General features: G+C 37.2%; 1 protein-coding gene across 1 annotated transcript in view; it reads right to left on the bottom strand.

The window, feature by feature from the left end:
- Positions 1-1714: 1714 nt before the first annotated feature.
- The window catches only part of DNAH12 (dynein axonemal heavy chain 12), a 226941-nt gene continuing 205630 nt past the window's right edge, over positions 1715-23025 (bottom strand). Inside the window, exons 64-75 of the mRNA XM_024746372.1 lie at positions 19319-19469; positions 18855-19108; positions 18511-18651; positions 16840-16977; positions 15310-15543; positions 14840-15028; positions 12713-12816; positions 10954-11158; positions 5084-5221; positions 4535-4626; positions 3152-3219; positions 1715-1939 (exon numbers count right to left, since the gene is read on the bottom strand). Of these exons, the coding sequence (XP_024602140.1) occupies positions 1749-1939; positions 3152-3219; positions 4535-4626; positions 5084-5221; positions 10954-11158; positions 12713-12816; positions 14840-15028; positions 15310-15543; positions 16840-16977; positions 18511-18651; positions 18855-19108; positions 19319-19469 (1905 nt within the window). The 3' untranslated portion in view covers positions 1715-1748. The remainder of the gene's footprint in view (positions 1940-3151; positions 3220-4534; positions 4627-5083; positions 5222-10953; positions 11159-12712; positions 12817-14839; positions 15029-15309; positions 15544-16839; positions 16978-18510; positions 18652-18854; positions 19109-19318; positions 19470-23025) is intronic.

The raw sequence follows: 23025 nt of genomic DNA on the forward strand, positions 1-23025 counted from the left end.
TGAAAACCCCAAACAGTTTTCTGAACTGACACAGATTCAACATAAATTAGAAGTTTTCCATGAGCAGCCATCTACTTAAAGCTTATTCAGGAAACACAACCTTTCATATAAAACTTAGGTCAGTGCCATTATAACTATGAAAATGTTCATACCAATCTATTTTAAACTTGACTTATGAGTTTTTCTCATTAATTGTAGCTCTCACTCCAAAGAATATCTTTCCTACACGCAGGGAGTATAATGCTGAAAATAATATTTTATTTAGTTAGTAAATACTAAAAATAAACATGTTATAGGAATAAATGTATTCTCATAACATGTAACAGGAATAGTGGGAAAAAAAACCCCAATATATTTTACTAGGCAACATCTCAATGGTTTTAAAAGAACATTTCAGTTTTAGCATAGAATAGGTTTGATCACATACCAAAGACTTTTTACCTTTTATTATATCCTTTAGGACAGCACTGAAGTTTTCACTGTTAAGGATTAGCACATCAGAATTTTCATTTATATTTAGGATCTCCACTCCCGTGTAGTGACCATTCCATTAATAGCTTTACTATAAATACTTGATCATAAGACAGTCTGGCACATTCTCCCTGTTTTTTATATGTGGTTTAGCTCTGTTTGAAAACATGATCTCTTTTTTTCACTGCTGTATTCATTAAATTTAAAAGATTAAACATTCTATTCCTGGAATAAAATGCTTTTGCAGGGGGTTGGCCATGTGAAGTGAATTCGTTCTCTTAGGGCTCATGCACATAGACACTACAAACCAGAATCAGTTTTCTACTTAAGAGAGGCCAAACATTTTGCACTGACTGAATTATCAAAAGTGACTGTCCCAATGGTCCTGATTCACTGGGATGCTGCACCTACATTTTCTTTGGATTACACAGCTGTGGCCTAAAATGTCCAGGGAATCCTAAGGAAGGAATAAAAGATAATAAAAACAAGATAATAAAATTTTGACTATAATTTTGTTTTGTTGAAATGTTTAAAAATTGTTAATATACACTAATACGATAAGTGCATACTAAATAATAAGAATAATAACTACTAAAAATAACAAAGAGCCCACTTGGCATTTCCAATTAAATATGAAGCAGACGCCAAGAAGCATGATACCACCTCAAGTGTGTAGGATTTCCCTCCAGTCATCTAACTGCCTTTGCATGTCAATTCACTGCTTTGCGTTTCCTTTCCTTGTCACAGGGGTACTGTGAGAAATGGAACTAACGTTTTAAAAGTATGAAGAAAGGGGTTTCATTCTGAAATTGTTTCAACATTTTCCTTATTTACAATTTATTTATTTATGTATTTGAAATGTTTGTGTATAATCACTTCACATAGGTGAGTGGAAATTATTACTGAAGCTGATGAAATGACTTAACACTTGTGAAACAGATAATTTCTGATATTAGTTAAATTTTATCCAGTCTTCCTAAATCTGTTTTTCACATATATATCAAACTCAAAAGAGGAACTAAATAAAAGTTTCAAAGATTTTCCACATTTCTTTTCACGATTTTCTTCCACAGATGTCTGTGATCTTGAGAGTCCATGTGGAAGGCTGTGCTCCAATTGAGACTGGTACATCAGGGAGGAGAACAATGCAAAGACCACTCACAAAGATCATTTAAAAGAATTACACCAAGATACTTGGGTTTTATAATATATATATTTTCAAGTAAGTGAAGGCAATTTTTTAAACTTCTTTCAGATGTTTTCTTAATTTGTCCAATTTAGTCATCCAACTGACAAAGCAGAGCAACCCCACGTTTGATCCAGTGTTGAGTGGGTTGGTCTGTTTTCAACAGCATTGCAATGACAAAATTAGTCGAATGTCCTGTGGTGGAAAGAGTTCCTTTACGTTCACTTGTCTTGTAAAGAGGACAGACATAAGCATTCGACTTCACAATCTGAGACTTTTTAGCTTGAAGAAAAAGGAAATATATTCATTTGATAAAAGGAAAACAGCCACTGGTACTAAAAGAACAACCATTTATCTTGTAATAAAATGACCAGTAGTAAATCTAAGATCATGATTATGATATTGAACATTTTAAAGTTATTATTGTTGTGTTTTTACAGTTGGCATATAATTATGGTTGTGAAACAAGGTAAATGATTTCATATGGTGCATGATTCTAGGTCTGGAGGACAGGAATTGATTTTAAAGACCTATCACTTAGCAGGTATGAAAACACTCAAGAGGACTTGGGAGAGAAGGAGAAATTAGGGAAGAAGGAATAAAATACAGCATAGGTAGTGGAGGAGATGCAGAAAGAGAAACACAGCTGCTTAGAGCTCTAATACAAGAAATCCATAAATTAGAAGCTGAAGTTACAATTTTTTTCAGCAGGTTATTACTAAGAAAAATATACCAACTCTTACCTATTCATAGAAAGAATCTATACACAATCCTTCAAAAGCCAGATATGAGATATTAGGAATCTTTCTAAACTGAGGCCACATTTGTCATAGTTATAAATGAACTGCTTTAATAATAAAAAATGCTTAATGGGTTGAGTGGTGATTGGGTAATTTATAAATTTTTCATTTATAGTTATTTGAGAATTAAAAAATAGAGAAGAAAGAAAAAACTAAAGAATGAGCTTCAATTGTTCAGATTTGGTGGGGAGATGATTGCAGAAGGAGGGAAGGAACAAGTAGGTTTCCCAAGGAGGCAAAATTGGCCTCCACCCCGTGTGGCTTGCAACATCTGTACCTTGGGGCACCTGGCTGGCTCCTAGGCCTAGGAGTTTCTTATAGCCAGAAAACTCTAGTCACTAGCTGGAGACTGTGTCAAGCCTATTTGTGTCTCTGAGAGGTATACAAAGGCACTTCAGAATCAAAATATTGATGGGAAGCTCTAGACTGAAAAAGAACTGTAGGGGAGGGGCAAAGGAAACATTATATCCCATGGGATAAGAGCAAAAAGAGGCAGAATAATATTCCTAAAATAACATAAATGCAACCCAAAAAGGCAGAACAATATATTTCCATTGTAAACATTAAGTCACTATTTACTATAATTGAACAAAATCTTAATAGGTTTGAACAGAGACTTATTTGGGGAAGCAGTTATAATATCTATCATTATCTTTCCTAAAACTCTACAAAGTTTCGTTAGAAATATATTTACTTGGTTTTATCCATATTATGGGCATCAGGTCAAACAGAAGTTTGGGGTATTGTTCGGCAAGCAATCCACTGTGAAGAGAAATTGACAGATGTTTATTAGAAATAAAATAAAATTTGCATCTTAGAAATTGCTACTTAGCTATTGGCTTTTAATACAAGAGAGGACCAGAGATATGCAGGAAAAGAAATGTAAAAACAAAACCAAACAAAACCAAGGAAGAGGCAATGAAGAATCAAGAGAAACAGAAGAAAAATATGGAAAGGCAATGTGTCAAACAGTGGACAAATATCAATTCCTGCCATTTTAAAAGCACTGTCCATGAGGCCATTTTAAAAGCACTGTCCATGAGGCCGACACTATGCTGTCACATTTAACCTTCCCAATAGTCTTGTCCCCATTCCTAATCCTATTTCACAGATGAAGAGTGGAAGGAAGCTCAGAGAGATTGAGTACTTTTCTCACAGTAACACAGCTCTTAAATGCCAGCATGAAGATTCAAACACAGATCTATCTATCTAGAAAATGTGGTTTATTTTCCCTATGCTACATTGTTTGTTTGTTTGCTTGTTTTCTTGCAAGAGGAGGGAAGAAAGGGATGAAAAGATGAATACGTATATAAAGAAACGTAAATTAAGAGAAATGTCAGCAGAATGATGAAAATGAAAAGCGAAATAATCAAATGAACTATGTGCAGCTAAGTCTCCTCATATCCCTATCTTAGAGCCATCTCTGTAAAACCACCTTCATGCTCCTTCTTAAGTGACTTTCCCTGCCTCCGGCTTTAACCCTCCCTTGAGAGCAAAGTGTAACCCTAACTCTGGAAATAGAAGATTATGCTTCGTAATGGATTGTTAAAGAGCAGGGCTTCAAGGGAAATAATCTTTCCCTTTCTCATGTCTCTGTGTGTGTATATAAATATATATATACACACCTATGCACTGTTTAGCTTCCTAAGCTGGAAATTCAGTATTTATTTGAAATATGTACTTATTATGTCATCAAAATGCAAGAAACAGTTTTCCATTCACCAGGAGAAATGGGAACTTTACTATAAACTGTTTGAAACTGAGGTGCTCCTACACATTACCAAACAGAACGTAACTGTTATAAAACAGAAGAAGGAAAATAATTTCAACTAACTTTTCTACTAGTAAGACCATTGAAATATTAACTCAAAATTGTTCAGAACCTGAAATTACTCACTCATTAACTGTCCGAGCCTGAGTAATGACTTACGGCAAGAATTCTGATATTATTTATTACTTGTCGTATTCTCTAGAAGTCTTTTGGTTGATGGGGATGGCAGGGGGAAAGGTAGCAGACAGCTTATCTCACCTATGATTCAGCTACAAATGAATAGTCTTTGCAGTTGAAACTACTGACCTTGTTCTGTCCCAGCGTGCTCCATCCAGATATAATCCGTGGATATAAACGCCATCTTCTGGTGTTCCCTCAGATGTATCAGAAGAAATAACCTGAAGGCAGAAGCACACACTAGCAATGATTTTCTCCCTAGACAACTTTGTCTCATAAAGAAAGCAGTAGCTAAATCTTCAGAACATATTCAGGGAAACTCCTCCATATTAATAGCTTCTTAAACTGTAAGACTTTTTCAGTAAAATGTAAATCTAAAAATATATAATACGATTCCTTTTGACATATTTTATATGGTTTTACTGTACCTCATATTAATTTTTTGCTAAGATAGAAAAACAGCATTAGATTATTTGAATTGAATATTGAGATATATAAAAATTCTCTCATAAAGATAGCAAGACAAATATTATATACTTTCTTCATGAACACAAAGAATGGAAAGAAGTAGAATTGTTTGTAATGGGCTATAAAAATATGAATTCCCCATATCCTCCTTGCTTAAATACATGCCTTTGATGTAATGATATACTCTGGAGTTTAAGGAGTTTACTGTACCTCAAATTCATATCCTAGTAAATCAATAGGGATGGTATATTTTCTGGCATAATTCTGCATCGCTCCAGTTAAAAAGGCTTGGGTGAAAAAGAAACCTGAGAGCCAAAACACACGAGGTTTTCCTGAATTGTACCAGTCCTATAAAGGAAAAAAAAATGCATTATGTTCATTTTTCAACTTAAGAATCACCTGACATACAATTCCTGATTCTGGTTTTTGTGTATGTTGCCCACACTTTCCATCACAGGACTCTTTCCTGACACCAAACACACAACCTATCTTGGCCCTTCTACCTTTTATCCCTTCTAGTTACTCTTCTTGGAAAATTCAAACTAACCTTAACATTAACCTGAATAAAACAAAATTTGAAAGATTCAAATCTTCTGCAAAAAGGCAAATGTAAATTATTTGAGGGTTTATTACATTACTTAATACCACTCAACTGAAGAGAGAAAAAAAAATACCACTCAAAAGCAACCATCTTGGGGCTTCCCTGGTGGCGCAGTGGTTAAGAATCCTCCTGCCAATGCAGGGGACACGGGTTTGGGCCCTGGTCCGGGAAGATCCCACATGCTGCAGAGCAACTAAGCCCGTGTGCCACAACTACCGAGCCTGCGCTCTAAAGCCTGCAAGCCACAACTACTGAAGCCTGCACACCTAGAGCCCGTGTTCCTCAACAAGAGAAGCCACCACAATGAGGAGCTCACGCACAATGAAGAGTAGCCCCTGCTCGCCACAGCTAGAGAAAGCCCGCACGCAGCAACGAAAACCCGGCTCAGCCAAAAATAAATAAATAAAATAAATAAATTTATTAAAAAATAAAAAAGCAAACATCTTTAGACATCTTATGCATTGTCTAACTATAGCCCTCATGTGTTGGTTCCAGTTCCTTAATCCTCTTAAACTCCCTGCCTCCACACCCACTATCCCTGTTCCAGTTTAGATATCCTGGCCTTCTTTCTGTATCATGTGTACCTCTTCTTGTTTCTTCCCTCTGTCTGCTCAGTACATCTATAACAATGCTGCCAGAGTACACTTCTCCATGCATGGTTTAGATCAAGTTTTAGCATCTTTAATTCTTCAGCAATCTACTACTACCCTACCAAATTAAAGTCTAAAACATCTTAGTCTCCTATTCAAGATACTTCACAACCTGGCCCCAAATTGTATTTAAAGATCCATCCCTTTTAGTTCCCCTTTAAAAGATCTTACATTCTAATCAGAATGTACTTTTGGTGGTCTCTTCTCTGCACTGGGTGGACATCTGTTGTTTTTTCTGCTTATCTTAAAGTGGCACTACTCTTATATCTCTCTGGAGGATGAACCCTCCTACACTTTCAATCGAAACACTTCTGGTGGTGGAAATGCACCTTCTGGAAGTGGGCATGTCATTCATGCCTAGCTGATCGTACCTGCAGTCATAGTGACTGATTCAGGAATGGACATGTGACCCAATCAAAGTCAGAGATGTAGAGACTTTTGCTGGGACTTTTGGGGAAAAGATTCACTCTAAACTCTTTGAAGTTTTGTGGATGTAAGTCCAGAGTTGCTGTTGCTATCCTGCTACCGTCAGACAAGAACCTAACTGAGAATGGAGTTAACCCACAGAGATTGGAGCCGAGAGAAGTGCAAGAAGCCAGGATCAGGCAACCACATTTGCACTCTAGGCCAAATGCTGCCTGGAGTCACTTTACTCCCTGGCTTTTTCAATTACATGAGGGAACAAACTTAATTTTTGCTTATGTCAAAATTTTTACAACAGAATCAATCCTAAATGAAATAGTGTCTTTCATCCTACAGCTGTCTCTTAAGTCCTCTTCCTTTATTTGCAGTGTCCAAAACCATTCATCATTTATACCAGCTCAAATGCTACCTCATCCAATAAACAAACTCTGCTTTCCTAAGGTAAAAGAACTCTCTCCCTTCTTTGAATTCCCAGAGCATCTTATATGTCGCTCTTAGCTTTTTCTTAGATACACAGATTATCTTCCTGTAGGCTACTGGCAACTTGAAGGTAACCTGGCAACTTTATGCAGCAACAAAGCGCTTTAGACAAAGTGGGTCTCAAATCACATTTGAATGAACAGATGAATTAACAAAATGAACTTTGTCTCTGAGTGAGCAGCACACTATGGGAAGAAGCCAGCTTTGCTCCCTGGGAAGAAGAGAACAAACCACTGCTGGAGACGTTGCAACAGTACAAGCTGTCAGATCAAGAAGAGGAAGAGAAAGAGATGGAGCTTGACAAGGGTATAAACCAAGCAGAACTAGTATCATGCACAAGAAAGCTATAAGAACCCAGAGGCAAGTGTATAGAACATTCCCTTGCTCACTCCAGGGCTTCATTTAGCCAAGAACGTCGTGAGTGTCTGGGTCAGCTACTTACATACAATCTCTGAATCAGCTACCATTTACTGAGCGCTTAGTGCATACCGTAGGCGCTAAGTAATTTACATGCATCACCTCACTTAGTCCACGAAATAATTCAGTGAGTTAGGAATTATTCCTTCCATTTTACTGATGAGGAAACTGGGGTGTAGAAAGATGAGTATCTTGCTCAAAGTCACACAGATACTAAGTGTCGGATCCCAGATTTAATCTGAGATTCCAGCCAGTGTGCAAAAAGCTTAAAAAAAAAAAAAAAAGGCACAGGCAGGAGGAAGGGAAGGTAAGTAGGGTGAACAGTGAGAGAGAAATGACAAAAGAAGAAAAAACTCCAGATGACTCAATTTGTTTAATTTGTTAACTCTAAGAATCATTAGGAGGTGAAGTTAAGAGTCCAGGGGAGAGAAAGATGATGGGAAAACTGTGCAGCTTCTGTAAGGGTAAGAAAACAATAGGGAAGATCCATTCAGGGGAAGAGATTTGTGGTGAAGGATGATAAACATGCCCAATAATGAGTGAGATTTTCCTTTCTCATTCAAACAGAATGATTCCAACGGGAAAGCCAATTTCAGAAAGTAGAGTTTGATATGAACTTTATATTAACAATAACAACAAAGGAAATTTGTTCTGGATATTATTCCAGCTGGCATCATGCCAGGACCCCTCTAGGGGACCAAGCTAAAGACTCTTCAAGGCCCTTCAGGAACAAAGCAGTATACGAGAAATGTAAGCACTTCCGATTAAAATTTCAGAAAAGTTTAGGAAATGAAAAAAAGCAAGATTATGTCAAGGGGAGGATGGAATTAACTATATGTCAGATACTTTTGATAAGGGACAGAAACTACTGAAGCCCGCGTGCCTAGAGGCTGTGCTCTGCAAAAAGAGAAGCCACTGCAACAAGAAGCCTGCACACTGCAACGAAGAGTAGCCCCTGTTCGCCCAACTAGAGAAAGCCCGCACACAGCAATGAAGACCCAACGCAGCCAAAAAATAAATAAATTTTTTAAAAAAATGTAAAAAAAGCCCTTATATTCTGATTCTTTTGTTAAGTGTATAATCTACATAAAAAGCTCCTATAAATTAATTTTTAAAAAAATTTTCAAAGAAATATGGGCCTAGGAGATGAAGAGGCAATTCAAATCAAAGAGGAAATAAAAAAACACCTAGAGACAAATGAAAATGAAAACACAACAATCCCAAATTTACGGGATGCAGCAAAAGGAGTTCTAAGAGGGAAGTTTATAGAGATACAAGCTTACCTCAGGAAACAAGAAAAATCTCAAATAAACAACCTAACCTTACACCTAAAGGAACTAGAGAAAGAAGAACAAACAAAACCCAGAGTTAATAGAAGAAAAGAAATCACAAAGGTCAGAGCAGAAATAAATGAAATAGAGACTAAAAAAGAATAAATAGAAAAAAAATAAAATAGAAAAAATCAATGAAATTAAAATAGAAAAAAATCAATCAATAAATAAAATAGAAAAAGATCAATGAAATTAAAAGCTGGTTTTTTGAAAAGATAAACAAAATTGATAAACCTTTAGTCAGACTCATAAAGGAAAAAAGGGAGTGGGCCCAAATCAATAAAATCAGAAATGAAAAGGGAGAAGGTACAACCAATATACACTACCAAATGTAAAATAGATAGCTAGTGGGAAGCAGCCATAGAGCACAGGGAGATCAGTTTGGTGCTTTATGACCATCTAGAGGGGTGGGATAGGGAGGGTGGGAGGGAGACACAAGAGGGAGGAGATATGAGGATATATGTATATGTATAGCTGATTCACTTTGTTATAAAGCAGAAACTAACACACGATTGTAAAGCAATTATACTCAAATAAAGATGTTAAAACACACACACACACACACACACACACACACACACGAGATATCGCCCTGCATCTGTCAGAATGGCTATCATCAAAATTAACACAAATAACAAATGCTGGCAAGGATGTGGACAAAAAAGAACACTTGTACACTGTTGGTGGGAATTTAACTTGTTGCAGGCACTGTGGAATATGGAGGTTTCTCAAATAACTAAAAATAGAACTAACATATTACCCAGCAATTCCAGTCTCAGATATATATCGGGAAAAAAACAACACTAATTTGAAAAGATACATGCACCCCAATGTTCATAGTAGCCTTATTTACAATTGTAATATATGGAAGCAGCCTAAGAGTCCATCAGCAGATGAATGGATAAAGTAGATGTGGTATATATATATACAATGGAATACTACTTGGCCATTAAAAAGAATGAAATTTTGCCATTTGAGGAAACATGGTGGACTTGGAGGAAGTTATGCTAAGAGAAATAAGTCAGACAGAGAAAGACAAATACTTTATGATGTCACTTATATGTGGAATCTAAAAACTACAACAAACTAGTATATACAGCAAAAAGAAGCAGACTCACAGATATAGAGAAAAAACTAGTGGTTACCAGTGTGGGAGTGCAATGTAGGGGTGGAGGAGTGGGAAGCACAAACTACTGTGTGTAAGATAGGCTCAAGGATGTATTGTACAATGTGAGGAATAAAACCAATATCTTGTAATAACTGTAAATGGAAAGTAACCTTTAAAAATTTTATAAAAAATTTAAAACAAACAAAAATAGTCCCATGAAAAATCGGCTTAGGAGATGAATAGGCAATTCACAGGAAAGAACACAAACAGCAAACACACATACCAAAAGAAGCACAGACTCACTAATAATCAAAGAAACTCAAATTGAAACAAAGATATGCTTGACCTATCAGATTGGCAAAAATTAAAAAGCAATGTACGAGAAAGCCTATCGCTCCACATCTTCACAAGTAGGGTTATTTTGTTATTAGCTTCTATAGTGAAACAAATAAAGCGTTTGTATAATAAAAGGGCAACTGAACACTGAGAGGTCATATACCTATGTGAATTTCCAAAATGTATTTTGGGGGCTCTCCCCACCCACTATCCTCACATAAGCATCAACCATACGATGGGGGCAAGTGGAGGAGTTGGGGAGGAAAAAGAGTGTGCTGCCTTACACATCCTTTATGTGTGAGATTGCAGGGTGAAGCGTTCGGAGATTTCAAAGCACTCCATCTTCTCCCTGGTTTTATGAGATAAGAGATAAGAAGCACCGATTTCTAGATAATGGACAATTATTGATAAATCCAAGCCTCAGGCTCTTTTTGTGATTTACCATCAGTAGGAAAATCACAAGACCAAGTTGTGAATCTTCAAAAATATAAATGTCACATATTACTTGGGTTTGGGTAAAATAAAATTTTAATTTTCTACTAGTACTTTGAAATGTGGGTAATTTTCAATATTCTAAAATTTTGATTAGATTATCATGAAACTACTAATCCATTTCATCTAACTCAGAGACATTCAAGTGACCACAGCCAATTTCTAGTATCTCTTCTAGTATCTCCAAAAAAATGAAATAATATATACATTATAATATATATATATTATATATAATTTTTAACCTGTAAAAAGTTCAGCCGGGCTAGAAAGTCTGTGATGTAACTTCCTAGGGGTTTAAGACTTGGGTATGATCGTTGGGCCCATATTTCTGGAACCTTTCCAACAAGCAGACTGCCAGAGAGTGCCTCCAAAGCAGAATCCATGACAACCACGCCCTTAATAGCTTTTTCAAGGTCCTGTAGAGTGTTGCGTACAGTTTTAATTAAACTGCAAGGAAAGAAATTGTGTCATCAACATATATGATAGTAAATACCAACATACAGTCTTTCCAGAAGAAGAAATAGCAGGATACCATTCACAGCTTTATGGGAGTGTATTCCCAAAGTGTGGTCACCTCCCACTTGATAATATAAAGTAATTTTAGGTGATACTTGGATGAACATTTTTCATCTTATTTATTACATATGTATTTTTAAATATAGAAAATAATATAACTTGCATATCAAAATTGGTGCTTTCAAGGTATTATTGCTTAACACCAGGCAAATTTAAACAGAGAATGATTTAAGGAAAAATATCAGGTAAATAATGTTATAGGTGACATGCAAACATGAAGAAAGTTATAAAGGTACGATACAATGGCTGAAACTTTGGAAACACTGAATTAAAACATACAGTGTATATTCATTTATACCCTTGCAAGTACTTTGTTTCCCACTGAGGCCCAGACTGCTAAGAACACCATAAATATACCTGAAGTGAGGGTTTTAGCCTAGAAGCCTAAGCAACTGAGAGATAGTATGTTATGATATGTAAATACATATGGTCTTTGTATAAGAATTACTAAATTAATTAAGACAATATAGTGTTTTAATATGCTTTATTTTAAAATTTCAAAAAGTCTGGAAACTGAAACAAACTTGGAAACACTAGAAAATTCGTAACCAAAACAATTCTCCATTCCTTAAGCCAGTATTTAACTGTAGAAAATTCAATTTGAAAATTCAAAGCAGGGGCTTCCCTGGTGGTAGAGTGGTTAAGAATCTGCCTGCCAGTGCAAGGGTCACAGGTTCAAGCCCTGGTCTGGGAAGATCTCACATGCCGCGGAGCAACTAAGCCCATGTAGCGCAACTAGTGAGCCTGCGCTCTAGGGCCCGCGAGCCACAACTACTGAGCCCATGTGCCACAACTACTGAGCCCACTTGCCACAACTACTGAAGCCCATGTGCCTACAGCCTGTTCTTTTAAAAAAGAGAGGCCACCACAATGAGAGGCCCGCGCCACAACAAAGAGTAGCCCCCGCTCATGGCAACTAGAGGAAAGCCCATGTGCAGCAACAAAGACCCAACACAGCCAAAAATAAATAAATAAATTTATTTTTAAAAATTCAAAGCAAATAATTTGTTTGCTATTTTAGGGTACCTAGTCAATCCAGATAGACTCAGGAAGAAAATGGAGGGGGGGTGAATATGTGTCAATGGCAGAAAAATGACAAGAGATGTATTTACACATAGACCAAGATAAGGCTCATTCCATCTTCACTTCCTGAGGAGAAGAGCAATAGGTGGATGAGAAATTATGATTAATGAACATTTTTAACCAGTCAAAGCAGATCTCTATTTCATCACCATTTTTACATTATAAAAGATACCTTCCCTTCTGGAGCAGAAGATTATGCAACTTTAAAAACGGAGAAGAACTCTAATGAAATGGCAAGTTTTGATAATTTTTTCTTAAAATTTTAATTCAATACCAGTGTAACTTTTTATCAACTTTGGTTGGTAGCCTTCTGAATAACTAACTGGGTATAGAGCTCCTTACTTGTTAAATCTTTCCATTTCTTGTACTAAAACAGTATTCATGCTCTCTTCATATCTCACGGGATACTTGAGTAGTGCTGATTCAATGTCAAAGTCATTTGGTAGCTAAGAGAACAGATTTTGAAGATCACATATTACTCTCAGAATAAATAATTAGTTTCATTCAGCTATAATATCAATTATAGCTAACATTAGGCAATTACTATGTGCCAAGTATTATGCTAACTGCTTTCCAAACATTATCTCATGTAATCTTTACCATTCACTATTAGGTGGCCATCATTATCATTTAAGTACAGATAGGTTAAGTAAATGCCCAAAGGTACAGAGTCCAAAAGTGGTCTGCTTAAATCCATAGATCTCTAACACTAAGGCCCATGCTCTTTACTACAGGATAGAGTACTATGAAGAAGATATACATTTCTGAAAAGTTGTGTAATTTTCTTTTGTAAATTGAATTTTATTTTCCATTAATAAAACTGATGTACCATTTCATAACTCTTTTTAATTTATTTCCAATAAATTATCAATTGGCTCAAAATGGATTTGCTTACACCACTATCAAATAATTAATGTATAAATGTAGCAAGGTTCCAGGGCATAGGGAAAGAGAAGGCCATTGAGTGTCTGATTTCAATGAGGCATCTCAGAGACACTGGAGGAGAAGTGATAAAGGGGACTTTGGGGTTGGTGATCAAGCCCCAAGACAATGGAATTCACACTCTTAAAGGGGCAAAGGAATTTCCCTATGGGGTAACTCCCAAACTAAAAAAGTTGAGCTGCCCAGACTGTCCCCAGGCAATGGTCCTTGGGTGATACAAAAGAATTCTAAGTCATATTAGGTGCTGTCACTCAAGGCACATTTGGCTCAGCACAAACATTCTACCCCAATTAAGTCCTATATGCCACTTCCAGGTAACTTCCTGCTAGGGATCTTGTAAGAGCCCTTTTGGGAGGGCAAGAACCTTGCCCCGAAGAGATAAACCACACAAGAAGAAGGGGCTGAGGGTGAGAAGAGGCAAATGGCAGAAGCAGCAGTCCAGGGGTGGAGGTTGGAGGAGACTAGCTTGATTTTACCCAGGGGTAGAAGGCAGTGTTGCCCCCTTCTCCTCTCCAGTGGCCACAGCCAGGCTTAAGGTGAGTAGGCTCTACTTAAGGACTGGTGTAAGGCAAGGGTACCAACTGTGAGAGTAGAGTAGGTGCCATCCGTGGATATTCAAGGCAGATGGGGTAGGGGTCAGGTTCTGCTCTGTCAGAGTGCCTGACAATGAAATATGGGGATAATTATAGTATTTATCCTGGAGGGGAGTTGTGAAGATCTGTGCTTAGCACCATGAAGTCCTCTTAGTAGTTCTTTACTGAATTTAAGACACAGAAAAAAGTGAGAAAAGAGAGTATCATTCCACTCTACCAAGAGGGCTAAGTACATTGGGCTGTAGTATGGGGGGGAAAAAAAGGCTGTAGCTGTTAATTTAGTGCTGATCTTATTTCCCTGTGCCTCCTCACTTCTGAAGGTATAGATTAAAAACCATTCCCTCCTTGAACCAGCAAGTTCAGACCATTTCCTCCATTTAAAAAAAGTAGGCCCGGGCTTCCCTGGTGGCGCAGTGGTTGAGAGTTCACCTGCCGATGCAGGGGACACGGGTTTGTGCCCCAGTCCGGGAAGATCCCACATGCCGCGGAGCGGCTGGGCCCGTGAGCCATGGCCGCTGAGCCTGCGCGTCTGGAGCCTGTGCTCCGCAACGGGAGAGGCCACAACAGTGAGAGGCCCGCATACCGCAAAAAAAAAAAAAGAAAAAGAAAAAAAAAAGTAGGCCCACCATCTTTATTTAGAAATGATAATAAATCATATATTCAGTAGCTTATCCACAACTGTAGTTACTAAGAACTTACTATTTGCCAGGCATTATGCAAAGCACTTTAATTTAATGATCTCCTTAATGTTCACAAGAACATTATACAGCTGGTACTATTATCACCACTTTACAGATTTGAAAACTAATGTTCAGAAAGGCAAAGTATCTCACTCAAGGTCATAATGCTGCTAAATGGAGTTTTCAAGTTGACATTTCAGTGCCATTTTGATTTATGTTATATTACAAGTAACGTATCTTAAGCTAAACATTACCTTGTTGAGAATATCTTTGGTAATTTCTAGTAGAATCTGGTCAGCACTTCCTGAGGATCCTGTCTGTTTGGAGCCTCCTTGGGTGAGGAGCAAGGACTCAAAGAGGACTTTTGTTTGTTGAAGATCTTTGGAGATATCAACATTTTCATGTAATCCAAATATCTCAGGGTGTTGAGTAAATGGAAGTTTCTACCAGAAAATAGATTCAACAAGCATCACATTTTCACTGGATACATTAATTCATAAGGTAGACATGTGCAGACCAAAAAGGGTTAAAAATCAACTAAACATCAAACAACAGAGGAATCAAACTTTTCCAGTTTTCAGTAACTACTAGAAACAAAATATATTGAAAGCTGATTGAACCATAGTACTTGTCTAATCCTATACATTATGGGGGACTACTTCACTATTTGCTTTTTAGAAAAATCACACTTGAATCTCACCCTATTTTCAGTGATATCAGTTACCTTAATGAATTCAATGTACTCATTATAAGTGCCTTTGGGAGGTGCAAAATAGTTTCCACTGGGAGAAAACTTATAATGAGAGTTTTCAATTATGTTTGCGTTATAAAAGTCAGCCAGCATGGTTAAGAGGAGACGTCTGTCCCAATCATCTGTCACTCTTCCTCCATAGTTACACTCTCCAGTCAGGTAAGAGATAGCTTCAAATGGAATTGTATCATATTCATTTATAAATAACTGAAACAAAGGAAAAATGAAATGAGAAAAACCTTAAAGTATTTCACTTCATTTCCACTTTAAGATGGCCTTCACTATCAATCAATCAATCATCCATCAATCTATATACATGGAAGTGGGGTTGGAAGAATTATCGTCATGGTTGTTTTGAAGCCCCATGTCATAAAGGCCCTTATCACAGCACAGAAGCAGAAAAATACAATATTCTGTGGTTGTCTAGTTGGATTAATATATTTGGTAAAACATGACAGAAATAATGGGAAAGTATTGGAGTTGGACAGACCCGAGTTCAAATCTTACCTCAATGGGTAAATTTACTTCTTAGCTTTGGTTTTCTCCAAAATAGGGATAATACCCACCTTACAGGGTTGCTGTGAGAATTAAAATTCATGTAAGTAATGTGCCTAGTTCAAAGTCTGAGTGAGTAGTAATTTATAGCGGACATTTGATCTTTTTCCTTTGGTGGGGGGCTGCTGACCATCTCATGCATCTCATGTTTCATTGTAAGTCTACAGAAACTGAAAAAGCCGACCACTCACTTTCTCAGCCTCCATTATGGCTAAAGCCTAGGCTTGTGACCTGGGCTTGGAAACTCAGATGTAGCCATCCTAGACTGAACTGGGGTTTAGGGTGCAAAGAAGCAGGAACAGCAAAGAATTTTTTTGATGACATCAGAGAGTATGTAGTAGACTAGTGTCTGTGTGGCAGCTATGAGCTGTGGTGTCTGATATTTAATAAGAGTAGAAGGAATGCTGTTACCAGACATGATATGATTCTGGATATGACTATGTATGCCTTGGCTCTCCAGCCATCTTGGTGATTCTGTGACGTACCCAATATTCTTTCAATAAATTCTTTTTCTACTGTTTTTGTTGACTGATAGAGCTAAATCATAGATCTGACTGAGTGGAGGCTAAGAGTAGAGTATAGTGAGGACCTATATAAAGCCAACACTGAGGAGGGCACTGCAAAAAGAAAGAACTAGGGTCCTTGATGGCAACGCTTTTGTTGAATCAACCAACTCCAGAGTCTGTCCTTCCTCTGCAACTCTTTTTTTATGTGAGATAAAAAGTTTCATTATGGTTTAAGCCAGTTTGAATCAGGTTTCCCATTATTTGCAGCAGAAAAATGCAGATGGAGATTATGCTTTATAAGGCAAAATTATAATTATTAATACCATCTAGCCAACTATTAGTGGTGTTGGGAGAACTGAATAAGTCATTCTAAGCAAAGGGAATTGCCTAGGGCCTGGTACACAGTGATCCTCCATCAGTGTTAGTTCCTTTCTAATTTTACCTGTAGTTGTCGAATACTGATGCGTAAATCTGATTCATTAAATCCATATGGAATATTCCAACCAAGAGGACCAAATTTCTTTCTCTCTTGCACAAGGGCATGAAAAAAACAAACTCCAAAGAGTAACTTCTCCCATGCCTTTTAGACAAAAATATGCAACAAGAAAAAAATCTGATCAGATTTCCATTACTAAAATGAGGGGAACTGATGATCTTTCATTATAAGGTTCTATGATCATATATCTCTACAAACTTTTATTTAGAAAGACTATCAAAATAATGCTTACTATAAAAAGTATTAATCTTATGACTTATCCAAAATCTCCAAGCTAGACAAACTACAATAACATTATACTTTATTAAAATGCAATAGTGCTAGAGAGACATGCCAAGATGGCAGAATAGGAAGAACTTGAACTCACCTCCTTCCTTGATACACCAAAATTACAACTACTTACAGAGCAACTATCTATGAGAACAAACTGAAGGTAGAAGAAAAGATTTTCCACAACGAAAGACATAAAGAGAGAACCACAAGATGGGTAGGAGGATCAGAGACATATTGTAGTCAGGACCCAGGTTTGCTGACCCACAAATGAGAGGAAAATCACAATTATAGAGGTCCTCCCCAAGGAGTGAAGGGTCTGAGCCCCACATTGGGCTCCCCAGTGTAGGGGCCCTGCACTAAGAAGACAAACCTCCAGAACGTCAAGCTTTGAAAGCCAGCAGGGCTTATGTTCAGGAGAGCTGGTAGGCTATAGAAAACAGAGACTCCACTCTTAAAGGGCGTGTGCAAAATCTCCTTAGTACTGATGTTTCCTTCCACGCAAGGAAACTTCAATTAATGTAACACTCCTGGATTTTCTCCATCCTTATACTCACTGGTGGAGGGAGGAGTACCTATCTGACGGGTAAATTTGGGGAAAGTCAAGCAAATTTGCTTTGCTCAGCTTTTCCCTTTCCTCTCTTAGAAGTGAGCTTCCTGCAGGGAAGGAAGTTTTCCTCTGTTCCTCTGGGTAGATAAATGTACTTAATTCTGGGTTCAGTAATACTAAGCCCACTTGTTCACAGATGTAAACTACATCTTCCAACCTAGTCTATATCAGTAATTAAGGTTATAATTTGGTTCCCATATGTTTGTACTTTTTCCTGTTTCTTAACTGGTAAGAATTTGGGCAGAGAAAAGGAGTGCTATTTATTGGAACTCCTAACATCCTCAATACCATGTGCAAAACTTTTTTACATACGGATACATTGAAGAGTGTTATTAATATGTCAAAACATTATTACTAGAATTTCCATGAAGACAGACTTTTTTGGTGATGGCAGTGTCTATTTTACTCTCACTGCATTATATCGTACCTAACAAACATATTTGTTGAAAGAATAAATAATGTTAAAATAGATTGCTACTCTTGGGTCTTAACTGTCTTAATCAAATGCACTGTTGGACTTTTGTACAAACTAAGAAATGTTCATTCATTTAACAAATATTTATTTGAGTATCTACTACATGGGAAGCAGAACACAAACAACTGGAAATAAAATAACACAGGTAGAATTTCTATCTTCTTAGGAAATGCCTAAAGTTTAATATTAAATAAAATATTTATGTTTTCATATTTTTTCACTATAAAAACACATTTTAAAAGTTCCAGAGGCTGAATATTACCAGTTCCTTTCCCTCGCATCCACTGAAAAACTGAGGATCAGAAACTGGATCAGTGAGATATGATTGGAGGAGATTTAGCCGAAGACCCGTAGGAGGCTCATTAGTCATTTTTACTCCATTCTGTAGAATTGTTACTGGGAACTAAGACAAAATAAACAAAGAGCATTACTCTAGATAACCAACTCAAGTCCTAAAAATACATACACTAGTGGATTAAAAATAGGTATAAGGGAGGACTCCAGAAATATTTTTAAAACCTCTTAAGGTTAAGCATTTAAGATATACAATGTATCAATAACACATAACCAAATAAATGTACTAAACTCCATAGGAAATAAATATACTTTTGGAGATGGGTAACTTGTGAGCCAAAGCCTAAAGGATGAGTTACAGCCTTCGGGAGAAAAATCTTCACATATTTTTTCCAACATGGGCATCCAGGAGACAGCGAGGTGACAGTTCTGTAGGCAAACCCAAGTTCCTTCCTCTATTGCTGCGTTAATCATTTTTGTTGCAATTGGCCCTTGTCCCTGTCCCAGTGAAATAGCTTGAAATTTATTTCCAGACATAGCTTTATCATTTGCAAATTTCAGTAGGCCTAAGAGGGCACAAAAAAATAAATGGTTTCACTGCTTACTCTAAAATTATAAAATATGCCTTATGTTTCAGTGTATAAGTATTTAATTGTGAAAAATTCTAGTTACCTTTCCTTATAAATACCGAATTTACTGATTTACACTCATCTAAGAAATAGATATTGAACGAGATGATTTATTTATAATTTATTAAGTTGACATTATGCACTTACTGGCCATGGGATCTGCTCCTGGAGATAACACAAAAATTAAGGGAATGGTGCAATTTGAATCCAAATAACTCTTTGTCAAATCAAATGGTGGAGGCTCTACAAACTTTTTCCCTAGTTTCTCAGTTACATAGTTAGTTATGGCTGGAGTTATCTGTTGAAGAGAGAAAAAATATGATCTTTAGAGTAACTTTTATTCCACATAACAACTTTGATTATTACTGAAAACCGACAGAGTAAACTATGAGCCTAATGGATAAGAAAAGCATGCAGCATATCATAGGCAAAGCACTAATTTTCCTAATATATAAAAGGTATCTATAAATTGATGGGGCAAGACTAACAATCCAAAAGAAAATGGGCAAAGAAGATAAACAGTTTGTAGAAAATGAAATAGAAATGGATCTTAAGCATAGGAAAAGATGCTCAACCTCATTTAGTATAGCAGAGACTGCAAACTGTTCCCATCCTGTGTCTCCTTTTGGTAACAGAACCCCAAGTTTTCCCAACCTTTCATGCAGCTAGATGTGGCCATGTGACTAAGTCTTGGCCACAGAAATACAAATGGACATTATATATGGAGCTTCCAGATCCTATTTTTTATAAGCAAACTGTTTTCCTTCAACACTCTCTTTTCCCGTTCAACAGATGTGGTGTTCATGACCCAGCTTCAATCTCACTGACAAGGACCACACTTTAGGAGTCTTCTCTAGCATGAGAGAAGGAACTTGAATCTCTGGATGATCTCAAGAACAGAGATGCCCTGCCAGCCATCAAGCAAATACTCTGGGCTGTTAGGAGAGATAGAGAAAATAACTTCTATTTTGTTTCAGCTACTGTACTTTAGGTCCCTTTGTTACAGCAGCTTTGTCTATACCCTAATACTTATAAATAAGAAAAATACAAATTATAATTATACTTAGATACCATTTTTCACCATCAGCTTGTTATATAAATGGGACAAAGATAGCCTGTGTGTATTTACCGCTGGATTGTTTATTTTTCACAGTAGGCTAAAACCTGTTAGTTCAAAAGTCCACTGGCACCAAACTCAAAATGTTGCATATTCAACTGTTTTAAACATAGCCCAAATAAGCAGATTTTTAACCCTTTAGAGTTTGCCTACTTTTCACCCAACATCTGCTAGCCATAAAAAGATAAGCCCCAGGATATAAAGACCCCAAGCCACTGCTGCCCTTCAGAGCTCTGACACAGAGACTCTCAGCCGCCATGCTGATGAATAATGTCGTCCAGACACCACACAAGTCCCCTCTCCATTAGGGATTCCCTTGCCTTCCCCTCTCCTTTGGAGTTGTAGACCTCCCCTCACTCCCAGCCTCTGGACAGACACCTGCTATGAGGGATTTCTCCCTCCCCAACAAACAAACCTGTCAAAGTAACATCTAATGAAACTCATGTGCGTTACTGCCACCTCGATCAGCCCCAGAATCCTCAACCTCTCTGCACAGATTGGCAAAGATCCAAAAGTTTGGCAACAGGGCTTCCCTGATGGTGCAGTGGTTAAGAATCCGCCTGCCAATGGAGGGGACACGGGTTCGAGCCCCGGTCTGGAAAGATCCCACGTGCCGCGAAGCAACTAAGCCCACGCACCACAACTACTGAGCCTGTGCTCTAGAGCCCATGAGCCACAACTACTGAGCCCATGTGCCACGACTACTGAAGCCCACATGCCTAGAGCTCCTGCTCCACAACAAGAGAAGCCACCACAATGAGAAGTCTGCGTCCCGCAACGAAGGGTAGCCCCCGCCCGCCGCAACTAGAGAAAGTCTGCACGCAGCAACGAAGACCCAACACAGCCAAAAATAAATAAATAAATTTTAAAAGTTTGGCAACATACTGGGTGGGCAAAAGTACAGGTAAACAGATATTTTCATACACTGCTGAGGAAGAGCGATCTGGTATAACTTTCATTGAGGACAATTTGAAAGTATCCATAAAATTACAGAGGGCAAATCCACTGACATAGCAATTTTGTTCCTAGGAATTTATTCTGATATATAGTTGCACATGTGAGAAATGACTTTTGAATAAGGTTATTCGTTGCAGCATTTTTATAATAAATAATATATAAATATTATAAAGATCCATCAGTAGGAACTGGCTAAAGAAATTATTGTACACTCATACAATGGAATACCATGCAATTGTAAAAAAAAAAAGAAAGAGAACACTATTTATGAATTAGTAGAGAAAAAAGCAATATGCAAAACAGTGGATGCTACCGTTTGTGTTGAAAATAAACAGAAAAAGAATTTATATGTATGTACATTTATATGTGTATAAAAGGACAACAAGAAGCAGATAACATTAACTGCTTGAGAGGAAGGATGATGAGTGACTGAGAGATGGAGACTGGAGGCACACTTTTCATTGTATTCATATGTTCATGTGATTCAAAACAGTGCATCAGTTTTGAACCACAGGAAGATGTGACTTACTTATAAATTATATTAAAATTAATTAAAAATAAAAGAAGGCTGCTCATCAATATTAGCAGCAGAAAAATCAGTACAAAGAGGTATCAGACATTATCTTCTAAACGCCAAACGAATTTCTAAAGGGAATGTGTAAGAATTTGATGGAGAGAGGAGTGATCATCACAGGCTTCTTTGGTCCTGGAAGGTTTGTGGAATACATGGGGAGGAAGGATAGAGGCTTCTATATGGGTAATTTACTGTAGTTGTGAGCAATTCTGTAGTTTTAAATAGTAGAAGTTTCAAGGAGAAGAATACTAGAAGTTTCAAGAAGCTTCTATATGGGTAATTTTGTGTAGTTGTGAGCAATTCTGTAGTTTTAAATAGAAGTTTCAAGCTGAAAAGAGGTCTGATTAGCCAAGGTAATAAGACTGCAAAGCTGTACTTTTGTCATTATTCTACAGGTATTGACAGGCTCCTGAAGGTTTTTTTTAATAAAGAGCTCACAATGACATAGCAGCTTTTTATTTCTTTCTTTAATAACTACACATGCACAATGATGAAATCTTTTTCATCCTTTTACCATTAACACCATGTAGAGTTTCCGCCTAGCACAGGAGATCTTCAGTATACATTTTTAAGGAAAGGGAGATGCTGAGGATGCAGAGACCTTGCTCCGCATTACCCTACGCACTGGCCAGGGGCAATGGTGCAACTGCAATCGAGTACGATAGTTTTCTATAGAAAAAGTATCTTGTTCCAGTAATTTAACATGAGAAGAAGTTATAAGACTTTTCTATAATATTAAAATATATATTTTAATCCTTCATGTAAGATACTCTAGAAAAGAAATTATGGAGACTTAAACAGACCTGGATATGGGCTTTGTGATGATTAATTTTATGTGCCAGCTTGGCTAGGGCACAGTATCTAAATACCTGTTAAGGTATTTTTAAAATAAGATTAACATTTAAATCAGTAGACTTTGAGTAAAGTAGATTACTCTCCATAATGTGATTCAGCCTCATTCAATCAGTTGAAGGCCTTAAGAGAAAAAAAGACCGATTTCTACTGAGGAAGAGGGAATTCTGTCAGTAGACCACCTTTGGACTCAAGCTGCAACATCAGCTCTTCCCTGGGTCTGCAGCCTGCAGATTTTGGACTTGCCAGCTTCTCACAATCATGTGAGCCAATTCCTTAAAATCATCAGAATCCTACTGATTCTGTTTCTCTGGAGAATCCTGACTAACACAGACTTTAACTGAATTTGGTTTA

The sequence above is a fragment of the Neophocaena asiaeorientalis genome, unplaced genomic scaffold, assembly GCF_003031525.2.
Source record: "Neophocaena asiaeorientalis asiaeorientalis breed wild unplaced genomic scaffold, Neophocaena_asiaeorientalis_V1.1 scaffold251, whole genome shotgun sequence".
NCBI classification, from domain to species: Eukaryota; Metazoa; Chordata; class Mammalia; order Artiodactyla; family Phocoenidae; genus Neophocaena; species Neophocaena asiaeorientalis.